This window comes from Staurois parvus, unplaced genomic scaffold, assembly GCF_062004578.1.
Source record: "Staurois parvus isolate SC_StPar_1 unplaced genomic scaffold, SC_StPar_1.0 ptg001141l, whole genome shotgun sequence".
NCBI classification, from domain to species: domain Eukaryota; kingdom Metazoa; phylum Chordata; class Amphibia; order Anura; family Ranidae; genus Staurois; species Staurois parvus.
Window position 1 is genome coordinate 156,906 of NW_028318937.1, and position 20,894 is coordinate 177,799.

General features: G+C 41.8%; 1 protein-coding gene across 1 annotated transcript in view; it reads right to left on the reverse strand.

The window, feature by feature from the left end:
* The window catches only part of LOC149439255 (1-acyl-sn-glycerol-3-phosphate acyltransferase beta-like), a 41,690-nt gene extending 22,857 nt beyond the window's left edge, over positions 1–18,833 (reverse strand). The window contains exons 1-2 of the mRNA XM_089659246.1: positions 18,733–18,833; positions 12,967–13,100 (exon numbers count right to left, since the gene is read on the reverse strand). Coding sequence (XP_089515372.1) covers positions 12,967–13,100; positions 18,733–18,833 — 235 coding nt within the window. The remainder of the gene's footprint in view (positions 1–12,966; positions 13,101–18,732) is intronic.
* Between the last annotated feature and the right edge of the window lie 2,061 nt (positions 18,834–20,894).

The following is a 20,894-nucleotide window of genomic DNA, read 5'->3' on the forward strand; positions in this document are numbered from 1 at the left end:
AGTAGAGATCCTCCCATCCAGCATGCTGCCTGTAGGTAGGCTCCCCTCCCTGGGGTTCCTTTCTAGGCTCCACACTCCAGCCTTCTCTGAATCCATTTTTCACCCAACTCACCTCTGCTCCCCAAGCTCTGTGATATATGAGGGTTGCCCTGGTCACCATGCCCAGCCATCCGCCAGGGGATTGGCCAAGGTCCCTCAAACATGCAGATCTGGACCTCCTCCCCTGTTCCGGAAAGTTCTCCAGTTTCTGGAAGGGTGGGAGGGCTCCAGAAGCGCTTACCTGTAGAACCACCCAGCCTGTACTTAGGTGAACTCATTCCTCACTCCCAGGCTGACTTATCCCAGGCTGCTACTAATCCTCAAGGGGCATACAATCCAAGGTCCCTAACTCACATTCATACATATACATACTAGGGCCAATTTAGACAGGGTCCAATAAACCTACCAGCACATCTTTGGGGGAAACTCGCATAAGCACAGGAAGAACGTGCAAACTCTGTGCAGGTAATGCTGTGATTGGGATTTGAACCAACAACCCTAGTGCTGCTAAGCGGAAGTGCTAACCACTTAGCCACTGTGCTGCATGTAGTGGCTAAGCGGTATCTTTATTTACAGTATAAATTTGAGATTCACGCTTTTGAAGCATGATTTTATTTAAAATATTTTCGAAGAAAAACACTGTATAGACTTTCAGCAACAGTTCAATCCACCGTGAAAAAATATTGGGTTAATCCATCACATTCAGCTGGAGGGTGTTCAGGAAGCACTAATGTTTGAACTCAGCCATATATCCAAAGAGTATTATATTTTATAGCTGTTTTGAAGCCAAAATGTACTGGAGAAAGGAATAGGCACTCGAACACTGGCATCGAGAAATGGCAGTAAAATGATGAGATATGAAAAGTCTGGGAAGGCAGATATCCTAAACACAACACGTTCACACTGTGGCTAGAACTAGCGGGCAGCCTGGACAAGGAATTCACAGTCAGAGCGACATGTCTCTGGGCAAATCTCAGCCTTTGCCCATGTCCAATTTCTGTTAATGGATCTAAGAGGAACAAGGTGTTCCTGTGAGTGGCCAGATAATAAGAAAAATAATGGTGGAAAAGTGCTTACAAGGGACACGCTGATCTGAAATGTAGTAGTAGTGAAATGAGAAACTAATTTTGTTTTCAATGTCATAGAAGAGCAGACCCGTTACTTTAAGCTGGCTATACACCGTTTGAATGCCAGTTGGTTCCTGATTTGCTCAGTGGGTTGCCACGTTTGCCGGCTTCTGCTCAACATCCCTCGACTGAAAAATTCAAGGGTCTGGGCAGAAAGTTTGTCAGCTGAACAGTGCGTGCATCCAATCAGATACAGGCACTGTTGAGGTATTTTGACAGCTGGCTGTCATATTACAGTAGCCACAGTGGAAGATTCGTCTAGCTAAACTGTGTAGCCTGGCAGAAGGAATCTGTTGCTTTATTTTTTGTCAGCCTGCAGGCTGAACAGATTACAGAGAATGGCTTTAGCGTGTGACCTGGGTTTTTTTTTTTAAAAAGCCCTGGATGTTAGTGCCACTGTTAATTTTGACATCAAATTTCAATAAAGTTTTAGTCATATTTTAGTCATCTGAATTGTTTCAGTTTTAGTCGTAGTTTAGTCGAGTAAAAACTCCAGTACATTTTGTGATGAATGTGTGGAACTGCTAATGAAACCTTTGTGAAAAGAACGTGAGGAATTGCATAGGAAAGAGAAAGGATTGGTGATTCAGTTTATTAGATAGCAGAGCACTGACTCAGCGGAACAGGAATGTGTGATGATGGGGGAGAGTAGATTTGGAAATATTGGATGGGAGTGTTCAGTGTACTTTTCAGGGATGGGGAAGTGATCTGAAAGTGGGGATAGGGAAGTAAATGGAAGTGAGGGAGCACACAGGGAAGGGTGCATTCTACTTTGGGGATGGGGAGGTGACCTGACCTGAAAGTGGGGATAGGGAAGTAAATGGGAGTGAGGGACTGCACAGGGCAAGGTTCATTCTACTTTGGGGATGGGGAGGTGACCTAAAAGTAGGGGTGGGGAAGTAAATGGGAGTGAAGGAAGCACAGCTTGAAGGAAGTACTGGTGTCTGTCATCGCAAAATAGATTTTGCTGCACTATTTTCACAGTTGTCAATAAGTTGTGAAGTGAGAAGAGGATTTGCCCTGTGCAACTGTATCAGGAGGCAAAGCTGTGTGAAGCAATATTTAGCATGAGAACTTCTCCAAATAGAACAGGATCCTAATGTGGTTCCTGCTCTTTTGATTATACAGAGCCTTAAGTCTGCTGTAATGTGGTCAGATCAGACATCTTCCAAGTCAGTGACACAGTCCCTGTTCCCTAGTATTAGCAAGGCAGAAACACACCTCCCTGCACCAACTAGTGTTAACCTCTTCCCGACCGCCCTATAGCAGAACTACTGCTACAGGGCGGCAGGGCTGCGCAAAATCACATATATATATATATATTGTAACATGGGGGATGATTAGCTCTAGTGGTAGATGCTTTCCAAGTGAGTCCACGCTAGTCAGAAACTTTTTTTAGGGCTTGGTAGCCCACTTTTATTAAAAGGCAAGAAACAAAAAGAAACAAAAGTCCAAAATAAGCTTTCCCACACAGGGGTTCTTCTCCAATGGTAAAGACAAATGAAAAATTACCAACCTCCTAGCTACTCCTTATCAGCCTCGCTGGTTAGCAGTACCTCTGCTAATATGGGTCTTCCAGACCACTGGCTAGTCCCAGCATACAGCGTTGGACTCCTTGAATGCACACAGCCTTGAACTTCTTTTGATGCACACAGCATTGAGCTCTTTTGATGCACACAGCTTTATCTCACAAAGAGACACTCAATGTCAGCCACTGCACTCCCCCTGCAACTCTCAGCAAACCATCATTATATGGGCTGTGAGCACCTGGGCCCACACCCTGCTAGCTGACTTCAAACTCTGAACACTGCATTGGAGATTTCTTCCCTCCCAAGGCACTTTGAAATCTCCAAACTACGGAGCCACATCCAGAAATATCAAAATCTGGAGAAACCTGCAAGAGCAGTTTTCTCCACGCAGACCCTGTATCCAGTAACAGGACCCTGTGCTGTTTATATATATATATATATATATATATATATATATATATATATAGATATTATATATATAAATATATATATATATATATATATATATATATATATATATATATATATATATACACACACACACATACATACACATATATACATACATATACACACACATACATACATACATACATACACACACACACATATATATATATAGTGATTTTGTATTTCTGGGAAGGGGGTGCGCACGCTGCCCTACCTGCGCAGCCATTGGCGGCTTCAGCTGTTGATAACCAGGTCCTGATCAGAGTAATTACATTGTAAAGCACACATAGACAAAATACTAAAACATCACACAGTTAACCCTTAATCACCCCAGATGTTAACCCCTTCCTGCTCAGTGTGATTAGTACAATGTCAGTGCTTTTTATTAGCACTGATCACTGTATTAGTGTCACTGGGGATGTCAGTGGCAGTAGTCCCTCCCGGTGTCAGAATGCTGCTGCAGTCCCAGTATAAGTCGCTGATCATTACTAGTATAAAAAAAATTCCAATATATATACCGTCATTTGTAGACGCTATAACTCACGTAAACCAATTAATTTACATGTATTGGGGGTTTTTTTTATTTTTTTTAGCAAAGACATGTAGCACAATACATTTTGGCTTTAAGTTATGATGAAATTTGATTTTTACATTTTTTTTACTGGATATGCTTTATAGCAAAAAGTCCAAAAAATTGTTTTTTTTCAAAATTGTTGGTCTTTTTTTGTTTATAGTACAAAAAATAACAACCACAGAGGCGATCAAATACCACTGAAAGAAAGCTCCATTTGTGGAGAAAAAAAGGACATATATTTCATTTGGGTGCAGCGTTGCATGACCAAGCAATTGTCAGTTAAAGTCTGTAAAACTATTAGTTTATATTTTTTACATTTTGTAATGGCTGCCTCAAGATTGTGCAGAATTTTCAAAGGTGCCTTGACTGAAAAAAGGTTGAGAAACATGGCTCTAGAGACACTGCATGCAGACACCTTTACACCTCAGTATCAGGAGACCTTTGCTTTGAGCAGTACCACATCCTGTCTAACATCCTTGAATTACCAGTATTCACTATTGTTTTTGGGCCCCACCATTGCTAGCAGAAGACAATGGATACCATCATATCAGGAACTTTAAACATCACAGGACTCAAATAGCAATCTCTAGTTATAAAGTGACCTCTTCTCTCTTAAGGCCGTTATTATTCAAATTAGGATACTTATATCCAATAACGTTGGAATATATATTTACATAATTCTCTGCATCTGAGCTGATAAGTCAGCAAGCAGTTTCTTCCCCCTCTCACTGCAGGTGTTGCAGTCTAGTCTAGTAGAAGCTTATTACTTATGACTGTATAATTTGTTAAACGTTGCTAACTGATGATTCCTATTTTACCAGTGTTCTAATTCTATGCGTTATTGGGGTTGTATATCCTAAACCCTTTTCGCCCCACCTACCGGGGCTTTGACACCTCTGTGACCAAGCCCCGGTGAGCGGGGCGAAACACATCCGAGGGTGTGGCCAGAACAGCGGCTGAGGTCATTCCTCAGCATTGGACTCCCAGGGTCAGTTGAGCAGCATCCATCCCTTCACTTGTATTGACTGACACTAGAATCACTTGGACTCATGCTTCCTTCTCACTTGCCGGTGGGGTGATCCTTTTCTTTCCATCCATAGCTTGGAGCAGCTCCATATGGTATACTTTTCATTTTTCTCATGGTCTACTCTTTTGAACAATACTAATATAGAGTTGTTCTAAACAATTGTGCTTCTTGCATTATTAACCTGTTGAACTATGTCAGAAGTGTCGGGAGGCACGGTCAGGGCAACCACTGGGGACAGGAATTATTAAAAGGCCTCTGCAGGGGTAGCGCTACATATACATAAGCTATATAATGCAGCTAGATTATTCCTCTGTGTAAGAGGATTATAGAGAACCATTAAAAAAAGTTGGATTATTATTAGGCGATTGTAATGCATTTTTAACAAGCTCACTCGGATCTATTTGCCATCTAACGATGCAAAACCTTTTATTACAAGTGGAATGTACCTCGGCAGAGAGAAATTCTATTCAACAAAGCCAACGGCTGTCGAGCCACGAGCTACAGAATGGGGAGAGGAGTGATTAATTAGAGGTGCCGGAGACAGGCCTGAATAACACTCCAAGACAGTGCTATGGTACAAAAGTATTGCTGAAAGCGCCGCTTAAATTATAAGAGAAAATCTTACACAAAAGAGTACAATGGCGGGAGTAGACAGAACAAATTCAGAACTTGGTTAGGGAAGAATGTGTTAGAAAAAGTTCTAGTTTTGGAGAGAAGCAATTTTCAGGGGGAAAGTGGTCTGCAGATACTTAGTATGAAGCATGTACGACACGGGGTGCCAGCTCATGCCCCAACTACCTCTCAGGCATCTGAGCATTTTAGGTGTGTTTTAAGTGTGGTGCGTTGAAAAAAAGTCCTATTTGCTTCACTTTGATGCGCTTTCACAGAGCTCAATGATAACAGACTCAAAACGCATGTAGAACATACATGAGATCCACCACAAAGATGTGAACCAAGCCTTGGAACGGAGTGGCCAAAGCAAACTCTTAAACCATTATTAGGAAATGTTAGGCAAATTAATCCATAACTAAAGAGAATATTTATTATTATTATACGGGATTTATATAGAGCCAACAGGTTGCTCAGCACTTTACAAAATGAAGGTAGACATTACAGTTACAATACAATTTGGTACAAGAGGAAACAGAGGTTAGAGCTTAGTATACTTTTTAGAATAGTGTAGGGAGGTGTATGAAGCACTGTCAGGAGGTTATCTCTGAGGTGTATGAAGCACTGTCAGGAGGTTATCTCTGTCCATGTCCCCGGTAGAGAAATTCACTCTCTCCATTCGCCCTGATCAGTTCAGCAATTTCACCAGGAATGAAAAAGAGGGTAAATCCAAAATTCTGAGCTGCCATCAGAACAGGAATAGAAGAGAAATCTTCCAATGGGGATACTAATCCCAGTGGCAAAAGGGGGCTATCCTTCACAGAAAAAAAGATATCAACGAAACTTCCTGTTGTGTCTACAGGACAGGAGGCAAAGGGTAGTCCTCTAATGAGATGGCAAACAACTGTTTTTAAGACAGGCGATCTGGATCCAGTTTAGGATCCCTTTTCCACTATTAAATCCCAAACCCAGCCACATTTTTCTTTTTTTTTGGGGGGGGGGGGCTGGGGGAGTTAAAAATGTCCACGTTTTGTTATGTCTGTGAGACCGTAGGGGAGTTGTTTTTTTTATAATCCAAACAACTTTTATTGTCAAGGTAATAGAGAAAATGGGCAGCACAGTGGCTAAATGGTTAGCACTTCCATCTGGCAGTACTAGGGTCATTGGTTCGAATCCCAGCCACGGCACCTCCTGCCTGGAGTTTGCATGTTCTCCCTATGCCTGCGTGGGTTTCCTCTGGGTACTCCAGTTTCCTCCCACACTGCAAAGACATGCTGGTATGTGAATTGACTCCTGTCTAAATTGGCCCTAGTATGTGTATATATGAATGTGAGTTAGGGAACTTAGATTGTACACCCCTTGAGGGTTAGGGACTGATGTGAATGTACAATATATATGTAAAGCACTGCGTAAATTGACGGCGCTATATAAGTACCTGAAATAAATAATAAATAAATAACAATACTTTCAGAATCCACAATGACATTACTGCAACAGCAGGACTACACATACATAGAACAACGTGGATACGCAGATCCCATAATAAACAGAATAACAGAAATGGTAATCAAACAAAAGAAAGACCACAAGGATCCAAAACTTTCTTTACAATATCTTGCTTGTTCCTTTTTACATCTTATTCCTTCCCGACCAGATGTAAACAGAAATTGGGGAAAGGAACAAAGCCCAAAACATGTCTTCAAACAATAAAAAAAAAACAAAACACAACAACAACCTCTGGTTCCCCCGAGACGTCTTCTCAAAAAGAAGGGGAGACGCATATGAACTCCCGTAGGGGAGATTTTACCTCACTTCCTGTCCCTGTGAAACTTTGGACAAAAAATGGGGGTGCCATTGTCACTGGGTACAAGAAGGCACTTACAGCAATTAAAATGCTAAAAATTCCAATCTATCCTATACTAAAAATGTGTTTTTGTATGTGTCCCTGTTGGGGAGATTTTCCATCACTTCCTGTCCTGTCTAAATCCTTAAAGCATCACTTCACCAGGACAAAAACTGCTCCTACCAGCCGACTCCATCCAAACTTCACTCATCTGTATTTCCATAATGAGACACAGATTAAAATATCTTCTGCGAAGCACAGCCGCCAGCGTGCACAATCGCTCCCCACTGTGATTTTCTTCTCATTGTTGCTGGCAACGGTAAGACAAGGATGAAGGGGGGGGGTAGTCTTACAAGAAAGCAAAATGACTTTTTAATCGGCTAATATTACACTTTGCCTGGCGGTGAATTTTTTGGGTCTTCTTAATAAAAACAAAACACCGTTCTGAGTCCAGAAAAATCAATAGTTTTTGTACGCAGCGGCTGAGATGAGACAGCGGCATGGCACTCCCGAGGCTCATCTATTTTAATCTGCCGGACGGTTAATATTTTAACTGCTTGAGCTGACCGTATGAATCCTCACAATCTAATAATAGGTGGAGGGGAATCTTCAGCGGAAGGCAAGGCGATAATATATGTGCGGTATATGAGTTATAGGTGAGAGAAGGAAGCACTGGGCTGCTTATTGGATTGGGGAATAGGAGACCGGCTGATGCCACACAGCCTCAAATTCGGAATTAGAAAAATACATTCGGAACATTTACAGAAGGGTGAAATAAAACATTTTCATTTTCAAGATAAATGTAAGTCTAGTTTATTTTCTCCTGTCAACCTGCCTGCTGAACTGTGTGAAGCAAAATCAAACTGAAACAATGTAGACATCTACTTTACATGCTGATGCTGTTACTGAGTGATCAGCAGTGAAAAATCACAAACGTTTGGCATGTTTAAAAAGAATTCCAGGTATTTATACCTAAACCTGCTTGGACCAATGTACCTGTTGAAATACCATACTTGGCCAATGCCCCTGGAAGCTGGAAATTACTGAAGTAGGTACCACTACTCCAGTGATCTCCACTTGATTCTGTGCTGAGTGGCTGGCCTGATGCACTGTGAGCAAAGGAAGTTGTCCACTCGCACGGGTGCCATTCACGCCCCTGCCCCTCCACCTATTTCAATCAGAGAACATTTTGCATTTATTCAGAAGATTCAAAGCATTCCCTGAATGCCGCCTGTGCTGAGCAACTGACCTCCTGTGTTCAGAATGCAGCAGGGCAGCCACTCAACACGGGACCCAAAAGCAAGTGGAGATCACTGAAGTAGTGGTGCCTACTAAAGTGATTTCCAGCTTCTACAGGGATCCCACAGGTATTGTATAGTTACATTGGGCCAAGCTGGTTCTGGTTTCAGGTGCTGTCATACCTGCCTTAGTTCCTGGCTTTGTTGTAGCCACCTGGGCTGGTTGTATATTCAATAATATAAAATAAAAATCTAGCAGGGATGGTGGAAATCCTTTATAATGTGCAAAACCAGAACTCAAGTTCAGAACTCTAATTGGCTTCCCAACTAAAAAAACCTTTAGATGGGATTAACAGTCCAGCTACCTGACATACCTACATAAAAGTGAGAATAAAGAACCAGCAAACACAAATGCTCTTGCGCTTGGGGATGGACTCGATGCTACAACCACATTAAGAATGTCCTGGAACATGCACACCTTGCTGCCCTCAAATGGACCGGGGAAATCCAAATATACTGAATGGGGAAAGAACAAAAAGAGGGCGCACAGGCCTAGTGCATTACCATAAAAAATTTTTAATGAAAAATAAAGTAGGTGTTGTACTCACAAACGGCAATATAGTCAAGGCACATCATAAAAGAACAGCTGGATCAACACCGCGCTGAGTAACAGTCCGCAATAGGGAGTTTAGACATCCAAAAGGTTGACGCGTTTCGAGGACTTGCCTCTTCCTCAGGGCTCTGAGGAAGAGGCAAGTCCTCGAAACGCGTCAGCCTTTTGGATGTCTAAACTCCCTCTTGCGGACTGTTACTCAGCACGGTGTTGATCCAGCTGTTCTTTTATGATGTGCCTTGACTATATTGTCGTTTGTGAGTACAACACCTACTTTATTTTTTATTAAACATTTTTTATGGTAATGCACTAGGCCTGTGCGCCCTCTTTTTGTTCTTTCCCCATAAAAGTGAGAATGTATTTGCCCCCTTCCTGATTTTTTTTTTTGCATTTTTGTCACACTTAAATGAATCAGATCATCAAACAAATTTTAATATTACACAAAATTCACCTGAGTAAATACAAAATACAGTTTTTAAATTATGATTTAATTTATTAAGGGAAACTTAACCCAACTGCCCTCCTTTGCTATATTGTGAACAAACTTAGATTAACCACATTTTTTGGAAAGCGGAGCTAAATTTTACTTGCCACACACAGGCCTGATTACTGCCAGACCTGTTGAATCAAGAAATCATTTAAATAGAGTAGCTGTCTGACAAAGTGAGGCACGCTAAAAGATCTAAAAAAGCAACACATCATGCTGTCATCTAAAGAAATTCAAGAACAGATGAGAAACATACTAATTGACATGTATCAGTCTGAAAAAGGGTTACAAAGCAATAACTAAGGCTTTTGGACTCAAGCAATCAAGCTAGTTTGCAGCTTCGGGACCTTCACGCCTTGCCATACTTGAAGGAACTATGAATTCTGCACTCTACCAGAAAATCCAGAAGGAGAAAGTCCGGCCTTCAATTTGGGCCCCAAGCTGAAGCATACCTGGGCTATGAAGCAAGACAATGATCCAAAACACACCAGCAAGACCTATGAATGGCTCAAAAAACAAAATTAAAGTTTTGGAGTGGCCTAGTCAAAGCCTAGACTTAAATCTGAATGAGATGCTGTGGCATGACCTTAACCACCTCCCGACCGGCCGTTGCATATAAACGGCCGGACGGTGGCAGTACAGGGTCGGGTGGCCGTTTATGAACGGCCTCGCCGCACCCTGCTTGTGTGCGCTCCCTGGAGCACGCAGCACCGCGATCCGGTGCCCGCTGTGTCCTCCGGACACATGGAAACACCGATCGTCGGACGGGACCTCTGTACCAATTGGCCAATCAGTGATCACACGCAAAGTAGTAAGCAAGATGTCACTTGTGACATCATTGCTTACTACGTGTGAAATCTGTGAATGATCACAGAGGTCACATGGTACAAGGCTATTCACAACAGCCTTGTACCATGTGACAAGCTCTGACCAATCACAGCTCACTCAGTACTTCTCAATGAGTGCAGGAATGCACACAGAGATAAAGAGAAATGATTGCTTTTACATCCTATATGGGTGTAAAAGCAATCAGTGTAAAAAAAAAAAAAATCTTCATCACCCCCAAGTAGTACAGTGTCACCATGGTGACACTGTACTGCTAGGGTGACAGTATGTAAAAAAATAAATAAATAAAAAATAATAATATAAAAAAATAAGATAAAAATGTAAAAAAAAAGTTTAAAAATTATAATTTTTGGTTATAAACTAATTTGTTTTTTTGTTTTTTTTTACTAAAAAGATAACGGAAAACATTTTGGCAAAGATTTATGATGACATATTATTTATTTGCAAAATTTAAAAAAAAAACACTTTTGTTCAAAATTTTTGGACTTTTTCATTTACATAGCAAAAAAATAAAAATCCCAGCGGTGAATAAATACCACCAAAATAAAGCTTTATCTGTCTCAAAACAATGGTAAAAAATTAATTTGGGTACAGTGTTGCATGACCGCGCAATTATCATTCAAAGTGTGATAGCGCTGAAAGCTGAAAATTGCCCTGGTCAGGAAGGGGGTAAAAGTGTCCGGTCTGGAAGTGGTTAAACAGGCTGTTCATGCTCAAAAACCTTCTAATATGGCTGAATTAAAACAATTCTGCAAAGAAGAGTGACCAAAATTCCTCCACAGTGATGTGAAAGGTTCATTGTCAGTTATCGCAAAGCTTTATTGCAGTTGTTGTCGCCGAGGGTGGTACAACCAGTTATTAGGGTCAGACAGCTTTTTTCCTTAATAAATTATATCTTCATTTAAAAACTGCATTTTGTATTTACTTAGGTTATCTTTGTGTAATATTAAAAAATTTTTGGTGATCTGAATCATCTAATTGTGCCAAAAATGCAAACAAATCAGGAAGGGGGCAAATACATTTTCCCAGAACTGTATAAAATATGAGATTGTACTTTGCTGTCTGCATATCTTCTTTAAATGTGTGATAGAAAATGTATTAAAACCAGACAAACATCCTTGACCCTTTTTACCAAAGGTACATTTCTTGCCCCTGTCCTCCAACCTGATCCATGCTTCAACCCTTGAAAATATCATTATGACCATACCCTGTGGCTAGTGCTTGCCCTCTTACTAGGCCTACCACCCCATGTGATAGCACTTAAGCTTTAAAGAGGGCAGAAGGAAGGTGCATGTGTGATCCATTCCCAGATTATCAGAAGGGCTGTAGTTTGAAACAGGAGGCAGGCTGGAGCAGAGAAAGGGAAGCGACATATCATAATGTCACTTTTATTAAAAGCCAAGCATTCACGTTTATGTACTGAGCACATATAATCAGGACTTGGTCTCATCTCTGGAGACAGCAATCTTATAGAAATATATGACTCACACATAAACTGGGCCAGGGGCTTCCACAAATATCCACAGGAAAGTGACCATTTCCCAAACCCATCATTTTGGGTTGAATACAGATCATTTCAGTAGTGCCAGATTAAATTGTGTGGAGGCCCCTAGGCAGTCTAAACCTTGCACCCTCCTCGCAGGTTTCTGGAGGTTTCTTGTGCGTGCGTTCTAAAGGGATAACATTGAAGTATGTAGGGTGCACATCGGCCGCTAGATGGAGATGACCGTCACTACTGTACGTTACGTGTACATAGGTTGCAACAACATTTTCTTACTGTCAGCTGAAAGAAGATGAGCTTTTAATAGACAAGCTGTAATGTGAAACCAATGTCCATGGTTTATGTACTTTAAGTTGTTATTGGGTACATTTTATTAATGCAGTATTTGCTCTAGGTCTTTAATGTAAAGTTTGCATTTCTTTGAGTTGATTCACTTTTTCTATCTTTTATAAATGGTTTAAGAAAGCTTCATTGTAATTTTCTTTGGAGATCAAATCAATATTATTTTGATCTGTTGTGGCGGGGCCCATAGATCGTGCCGGACTACCAAATAGGCACTGGAGTGCTTGTGACTAGGAACCCATGCAGAGATCACAAGCACTTCCAGTCCTTACATGGGACTGTTATCACACATGGTTAACCCTTTGAGGACCGTAAGATTTTGGAACGCCAAAAGAATCAATTTTTTTGTTTTTAAAGTTCGTACACTTCAGTTTCTGTAACTAAGCCATTTCACGAAATAATTGGCAAAAAGCTAGATCCATTTGTTGTTTGTTGATAAGAACTAATATTTTGACTCAAAACAAAAAAAAAAAAAAAAAGTTTTAAGTTCCTAATCAGATAATACACGCCATTAAAAACATGGGACAAATACGTCCCTTGGTCCTCTTAATGTCTTCTACATTGGAGTCTTGAACAACCGATCACTCACTTTTCTATACAGAAAAGGGAACTAAGCCATTACAATATGCACGCCATTCCGCCATTCACTGGCCCATTCAGGAAGAAAACCCTGAAGATGAGCAGACATCTTTCTGCCCACTTGCCTGGGTGACACATCCAGCCATCTACAGTCATCCTTACCCATCATATCCAGAACACTTTGGTGGTTGGAGATAATGACACATGGGCCGTCAACCTGAAAGTTTTCCAATCCTTTCACCTCGAAACGCACCCCAAAAAAATATTTCAGAGTGCGCACAAAGACCCGGATAATCCTGAGGAAGGAACAGATAAAAAAAGAGGTTTAAAATTGACCTTTTGCAAAAACAAATTCACATAAATCAAAAGAACCCAATCATTGACTGCTCAGAACATTTAACGTCATTCAAAATGAGAGAATCTGTTATCGTCAAATCAGACCGGCCCTGTCTGGAAGCACTGTGACTAGATGAGAGGATAAGTAAGGCAGGCTATACATGAAGTCATTTTCTTTCAGGAAAGAAAACTGTTATGATTCTCCCATCAACACAATCAGTGTTGATGGGGGAATCCCTCCCGCAGAACTATTGTGTCCTACCAGTGGGGAGTCTTCCCTGTTGGCAGAACACAATGATCACTGCTTTTGGGTATAGCTACCAGCAGCAATCACATGAAAAAATCTGACAGGCTGTTTGTGCTTAAGTCGATTGATGGATCGACTTTAGTACAACCAGCCTGCCAATAGATGGATTGAATTCTAGCCAGTGCCTGCTGAACCTGCCAAGATTCGGTCCAGCTATGGACGGCTTAAGACAGACATTATGCAAATATCACTCTATATGTTTTTAAAAACAAACAGGTTATATACACTGAAATGATCCTATAATGGCTTTTGGTCAACTTTAGTTGAATGTTTTGAAACAAACATTTTTATGACTACCTCCATTCATGACTACCTCCATCCAATAAATATGAGCTAGCGGAAGGCCACCTCTGGCTCATTCAGCTGTTTGTGTGTTGTGGATCAGACTGAAGTATCCGCAATATCAGCAATCAGATCCACGTTTCCAAAACCGTTTTGAATTTGAATGATGGGTGTGATGAACAGCACAGCTAACAGGGTTCCCAGATTAAGGCTACATGCAAACAGGCGTTTGGACTCCTATGCCTTGAATCCTGGCATTTTCAGGTATGTGGGAGGCAAAGGTGCAGCGTCCAGGCTTGCTGACAGCAGCCTATTAAAATCTATGACAGGCTGAAGTGTGTGGCAACTGGACACTGTACAGAGCAGTACTTGTGTTTAAGGCAGGCATGCATTAACATGATTGTAAACCCTTCCATATGCCCAGTGAAGCGATTAGCCTCAGATGATACAGAGATGAAACAAATCCTCCTACATAAGGTGCACTTGTCTATCTGCAGCCTTCTCTACATCCATTCAAAGTGCTGAATTTATAAAGCTTGTCTGAGAGTTCAGAAAAAAGGGGCGGAGAGCTGAAATTATACACTACAGCACTCAGTGAGATAGCCCTGAGAGCTGATTGGAGGGAATGGACACACCCTCCTACACACAGCTCACAGGAACAGAGCTGAGGCTTTCAGTCTACTGGAGGCCCCTCCCTGTCACCATTTTTCTCTTGGTGTCTGGAAAACTTGTCAGAAGTAGACAGCAGAGAAACGAAGCAGCAGACAAAAACGGCACTTGGTTCTCTGGATTAAAAAAAATACAAACTATACAGGGGATATGGTTTGTTTATATTTCATGCCTAAGGTCTACAACAACTTTAACCACTTGCCAACCGCAGATAGCCAAATGACGGCTTCCCTGTGGCCGGCCAGGTCTGTGTGGGCGTCATATGACATCCACCCAGAACGTGCCCTCCCGCGCGCCCCCAGCGATCTCCGTGATTGCGGTGTCCTATGGACACAACTGATCACTTGATGTGGTAAAAGGCCAATTACAGTGGCTTTTTACCACGTGATCAGCCGTGTCCAATGACACAGCAGATCACCGGTAAATGCAGTTGCCGGTTATCGGCTGCACTTTCCTCACATTGTCACAGCGTGAGGAAAGTACTGCCGATAACCGTCAATTGTCAGAGGAGGGATCGGCACCAATCATAAGTGCACTGATGATCAGTGCCCTGATGATCGGTGCCCAGCAGTGCCACCCACCAGTCCCGCCAATCTGTGCCCAGCAGTGCCATCCAGCAGTGCCGCCTATCAGTGTCCATCATTGTTGCATATCAGTGCCGCCTATCAGTGCCCATCATTGTTGCATATCAGTGCCAGCTCATCAGTACCACCTCATCAGTGCTGCCTATCAGTGTAGCCTCATCAACGCACATCAGTGAAGGAGAACAATTACCTGTTTGCAAAATTTTATAATGGAAACAAAGAAAACATTTTTATTTCAAAAATTTTGCTCTTTTTTTGTTTATACACAAAAAATAAAAACACTCAGTGGCAAGTACATACCACCAAAAGAAAGCTCTATTTGTGTGAAAAAAAGATAAAAATTTCATATGGGTGCAGTGTTGCATGACCGCGCAATTGTCACTCAAAGTACGACAGCGCTGAAAGCTGAAAATTGGACTGGGCACAAAGGGGGTATAAATGCCTAGTAGGCAAGGGATGTATGCCAAAAAGAATGCCGAAATTCCTTAATTCTGGGCATACTTCCTGAAACACGTACAGCCCTAAACACTGAATATCATTCAGTACAGGATCCAGCCATGTCCAGTGGCTGCATATTTTAGCTTGTCATAGATATTTGTTTTAAATAATTAGAATTTTTATATAAGCCCAACGATGTTAAAGTATATATTTTTGAGAATTTTAGTTTGCCCACTTACATGACGCCATGAGCAATATATTTCCCCCAGTATGTGGGTGGTGTTAGTAAGCAGGAGGGATCGCTGATTCCGACCTATAATATTCCTCATTCAATTAACTGAACGCACTATATATGTGTGACGCCGCACCGCATAACCACTCCCTATGATTAAGTCAGGAAGTGACGAAACGCGTCAGTGTTGGTGACCGGAAGTGACGATCATCGGAACTGGAAGTGATGCAGGATTGTCTGAGAGCAAGGACTGGCAGTGGTGAGAGCATTGTGCGGTCTTTCCTCTCTGATTAACCGAGACACTTACATCTTTGGGCTTTAATTTCATACTTCTTGTAAGTAGTATTCTCAGGTAGAGAATAAAAGGTTTTAAGTAGTGCTGCAACATGTCGGGTCTCTATTTTTTATCTTCTATGTGATATTTGTTGGGAGCATCGGAAAAAGCCATTACTATATACCTTGGAGATTCTGATTCACCATTGGAGGAATCCACTCTGTGTCTTGAAAGGGTTCTATTCCTTGGAGAATTTTATATCCAAAAGCTCAGTATGCCAACCATGAGAATGGAAGGCAATTATGATTGGTGAGTGCATACCTGAGAGGGGAGCACGGCGCAACTTCATTTTGTTTCACTATTATTCACGTGGTGATTATTGAAAAATCGAATATGAATATGATTATGAATTAATTTCACGTGGTGATCACAAAAATGGACTGAATCATTTGGATTTTTTATGTGTTTATATATATTTTGAAAACCATTTGTTTGAGTATAAGCGTCGCGTTAATATTTTATTTTTTATAGAATATTATTTTATAGATTTTGTCAGTCTGCTGGCAGTGGGGCAGGATACTGTACCTGAGCCTTCTAGGCACCAAAAGGCTGGCATTTGATGCTCATGGGCCAAAACATCCCTGTGCATGAGGCCTAACACCAAAACAATGGGGTAGACTGGAGCATTACAGCAATGCTTGGATGTAAACTAGAGGCAGCATACATGTACATGTGCCCTGTTCACATCTCAACACTTCATTTTATTTCCTTTGCTGTTAAACCCGCCTCCGGAACTTACATTCTATTCTTATGTGAAGACCACAAAGTCGTGTTTTGAAATGATTCATGATACTCAATATGGTCCGAAAAGAGGGAAACCTCAAGCCTGTTAGCGATTTGCAAAATCATCAGACACTAAAAAATGAAATGTAGCAGCTCAGTTCCTAGAATGGGACATTACAACACACATTCCCTCATTGTGCAAGGTCACAAGATCTGGTTACATGTACAGCTATGAAGATTTTTATTACACTGCACAAGATCAAAAAATCAACTTTTGTTGTTGCACAATAAACTGAGAAGTAGGCCTCGGGTAAGTCAGGTGGCATGGTGTCAGATAAACCACCGGGCAGCGAGCTCTGTGGAAGTAATGAGAAAACAGAGCCAATGTGCCAGCCTGTACGGAGCAGATGACAGCAGCATCAGGGTGAGCCAGGTGGTAAGCGGATAATCCTGGCTATTCATCTGCCGGGCGGCTGGTAATTTAACATTTTCCACCACTAGTAGGACTGCGAGTGATGGCTCCAGTGAGAAGAAGAGATCTGTACTCTACAATTCATTCACATTTAAAAGGACAACTATACCTATAACAAAACAAATTCCCACCACCCTTCTTCCTGTTCCAAGTAACCCCTGAAATATCAGCCCGCTTGGGCATAAAGAACAACTAGAACGCCGCCGGTTGTAGAACACAGACCATCCCTGGATAGGCCATGGCAGTGAGAACAAGAGGAGGATGAATCTTTAGCGTGCTTCTGAAAATTTTACAAACATCTTTTGTCAAAGAAAGGCCTGGCAAAGTCTGACATGAGGTTTTAATGCCAAAATATTTAATAAGGCTATGTTCACACTAGCTTTATCAGCAGGTGTCAGACAGGCGTTTGGGAAGTGTTTTTAACGCTTCTCAAATGCCTATGAAAATTCTGCTGTTCACACTGAAGCGTTAGCGTTGCGTCGTGGCAAAACTGGTGCCTCATGTTGAGTCAGGAGGAGTTGAAGCCTCCCATTCAAGTCTATGGTGCCGCTCCTCGAACGCCTGGCAGGCGTTTGCGGTGCGGTTGCGAGACGTTTGCGGAGCGTTAATACCATTTAACTTCATTAAAGGCGTTTGTGGTGCAGTTTTAACGCTTGGTAAACGCCTATCAAACAGCTCAAAACCACGCATAGGGCATTTGGGGAGCATAAAAAAAAGCTTTCCAAACACCTGTCTAACACCTGGCAAACGCTATAGGGGTGTTTGGCAAGAGTTAGAAATAAAGTCAAGTGGGAACGAGCCCTTAGGAGTATTCTTGTGATTATTTTTTTCCCCAGTCCCCAGAGATACTGTTAGCCCTGCCCAGATCACATGCATTTTTAGGACAGCCCCATCCCTAATTATATATGATCCCACTTGCGGTCTTGATCCCTTCAGGTAATAACTGTTTTTGAGCTACTGCACATACTCTGTAACTCAAGTAAAGATTATACTGTGATCCTGGGCCGGAGCCCGGGACACAGCATCATTGGGACAGAACACCTAGATGTGGGACCGTCCCAAAAAAACAGAACAGCTGGCATTTAGCAGTTCACACTGCTGTGACTTGTCGTGCAGTTTGCAACAAAGAGTCGCATGACAAGTCAGTACACATTCATTTCGATGGGGGCCAACTTGAGTCACAGCAACAAAAGAAAGTTCCTACACTACCAGGGGCGGACTGACAACTCATGGGGCCCCCCGGGCAATAGGGGATCATGGGGCTCCTGTGTCCTTGCCCAAACTCAAAAAAGCCTATGAAAAAGGTACCAGGGGCATCTCATGGGGCCCCCTACTGACCCCAGGCCCTCGGGCAGTGGCCGAGTTTCCAGATGTTCAGTCTGACCCTGTACACTACTTTTCTGCGTCTCTGGTGAGACCTGAGTGGCATAGACTGCAATGTTAAAATCACAAAAAGTTATATTTTTGTCTTCTCTATACAACTTTGGCTGCAACATGATCCGACTTCAGAGGGTTGTTTTTTTTTTTTTTTTTTTTTAAGGATAAGTTCACCTTAACATGTTATGTGTTCCACAATGCTGCAGCCGCTGACTGCTGCCTCCTCCAATGACAGAAGAGAATTTCCCGATAATATCTGTCAGGTACGGAAACATCGCGGATGTGCGGGGCTCCGCCCACAGGGCATCATTCATTCACAGAGTTCCATGAATGAATGAACTGCAAGTCCCCACAGCCTTTGCAGCTGTCGGCTTGTAGTTTTCAATGAGCTACCAATAGTAGTTCATTGAATCTTCCTGTCAGTATATCTGCTTGCTCGTGCATCCCGTAAGGGCAAGCTGATATACTGACAGGTCTGCAGGAGACCTGCATGGCTTCAGTGATCTACTGATCACTGCTGCAATTCTTTACAGGCTCCTGCAGACAAAAATAATAAAATGTACATTTTATTACCTGCAAAAAAAAAAAAAATTTATTATATCATTTATTATTTTTTTGCAAAAGGTGAACTTATCCTTTAACCCTATAATCCACTCCCAGTTTATTTTCTGCTGTGTCACACTCTGTGTTGTGTTGATTGGCCAGAACCAAAGTTGCATAAACTTTAAAGTCGCAAACAACTCGCACTGAAAGTCACAAAACCTTTGGGGTTGCAGGAGTGTGAACCGAGGATTATGCAATGCACAAAATATACAACTTGATGAATGGATGCACCCTCATTACAAGTAAATGTACTTCTTATTTCTCACCTCAATCCACCCCAAAAATGATCATGTCTGTGCTGTCCCAGGCAGAGGTTGACAAAATGTTACAAATTCTGGCAGACAGTATTCAGGATGAATTATAACAGCTTGCCTAACCTGTCTGAAATAAAACAAACAAAAAAAAAACGACACAAATGCTCCATGGCCTTTGGACTAGTGCCCTATGGTATGTACAAACATGCCCGACACACTCCATTAGAAGGCACAGCTACAAACCTGGAAAAAGATTGTAAAATAAAGCCTGAGGAATGGAAGAAATTGTAGGAGAGTTTACATTCAGCGCCCTGTTAAAGTACATTTAGAAGTTACACTACAACAAAGTCCTTGCATGAAAAGGCACTAAACTACAAATTGTTCTTGTGAGAACATTTAACATTTCTTGGTCAGCCTGGAAACTGAACAGAGAACAAATATCGCACCTCTGGGGGCCTGTTAACACCTAGAGCACCATCACTTGCTGTGCTGCAACACGACCTGTCTGTGTACCGCCATACACACGTGCTACAGCACCCAGAGGGCTTCACAAAACATCTTTCTCTGTGTTAGGACTCATTTAAAGGGCATAGCCTGCATTAGGCCTCATGTACACAGGCAGTTTGAGACTTCCAATGTAAATAGCAGGCATACGTCCACACCCAAGATAGACATCTGCAGGCCGAGGCTGCGCATAGTAATGAATGTACACAAGTATATGCTATGCTCACACATGGCTGAGAAAAGAGTTCTGCAATCATGGCATAAACCCGTGTCCAGTCATTCATTACTATGGGCGGCTTGGTGCTGCAGCTGTATCTCCCGGGTGCAGAAATAAGCCCTCAGTTTAGGCCAGAAGCCTCAGACCAGCCATGTGCAACACGCCTAAGGCAGTCAATGCATGCATGGCTGTGTAGCAGGTGTGCAGCCAAAACAGATTTGTTTAACCACTTGCCCTCCTGAGGATTTACCCACTTTCCTGACCAGGCCTTTTTTTGTGTTACGGCGCGGCGTTGCTTTAACTGACAATTGCGCGGTCACGCAATGCTGCACCCCGACGAAATGTAAGTCTTTTTTTTTTTCCACGAATTGTGCTTTCTTTCAGTGGTATTTGATCACCTGTGCGTTTTTTTATTTTGTGTGCTATGAAAAAAAATAAAAAAAAGGACTGACAATTTTGAGAAAAAAAAAAACAATATTTTTGACTTTTTGCTAATAAACAAGTCCAGTAAAAAAAATTTTAAAATCTAATTTCGTCATAAATTTAGGCCAAAATATATTCTGCTACGTCTTTGCTAAAAAGAAAATCCCAATATGTGTAAAGTAATTGGTTTACATGAAAGTTATAGCGTTTACAAATGGAGGTATATATACTGGGATTTTTAATTTTTTTTAAATTTTTACTAGTAATGGCGGCGATCAGCAACTTACAGCGGGACTGCTGCGGGCATTCTGACACTTGGAGGAACAGACCAGTGC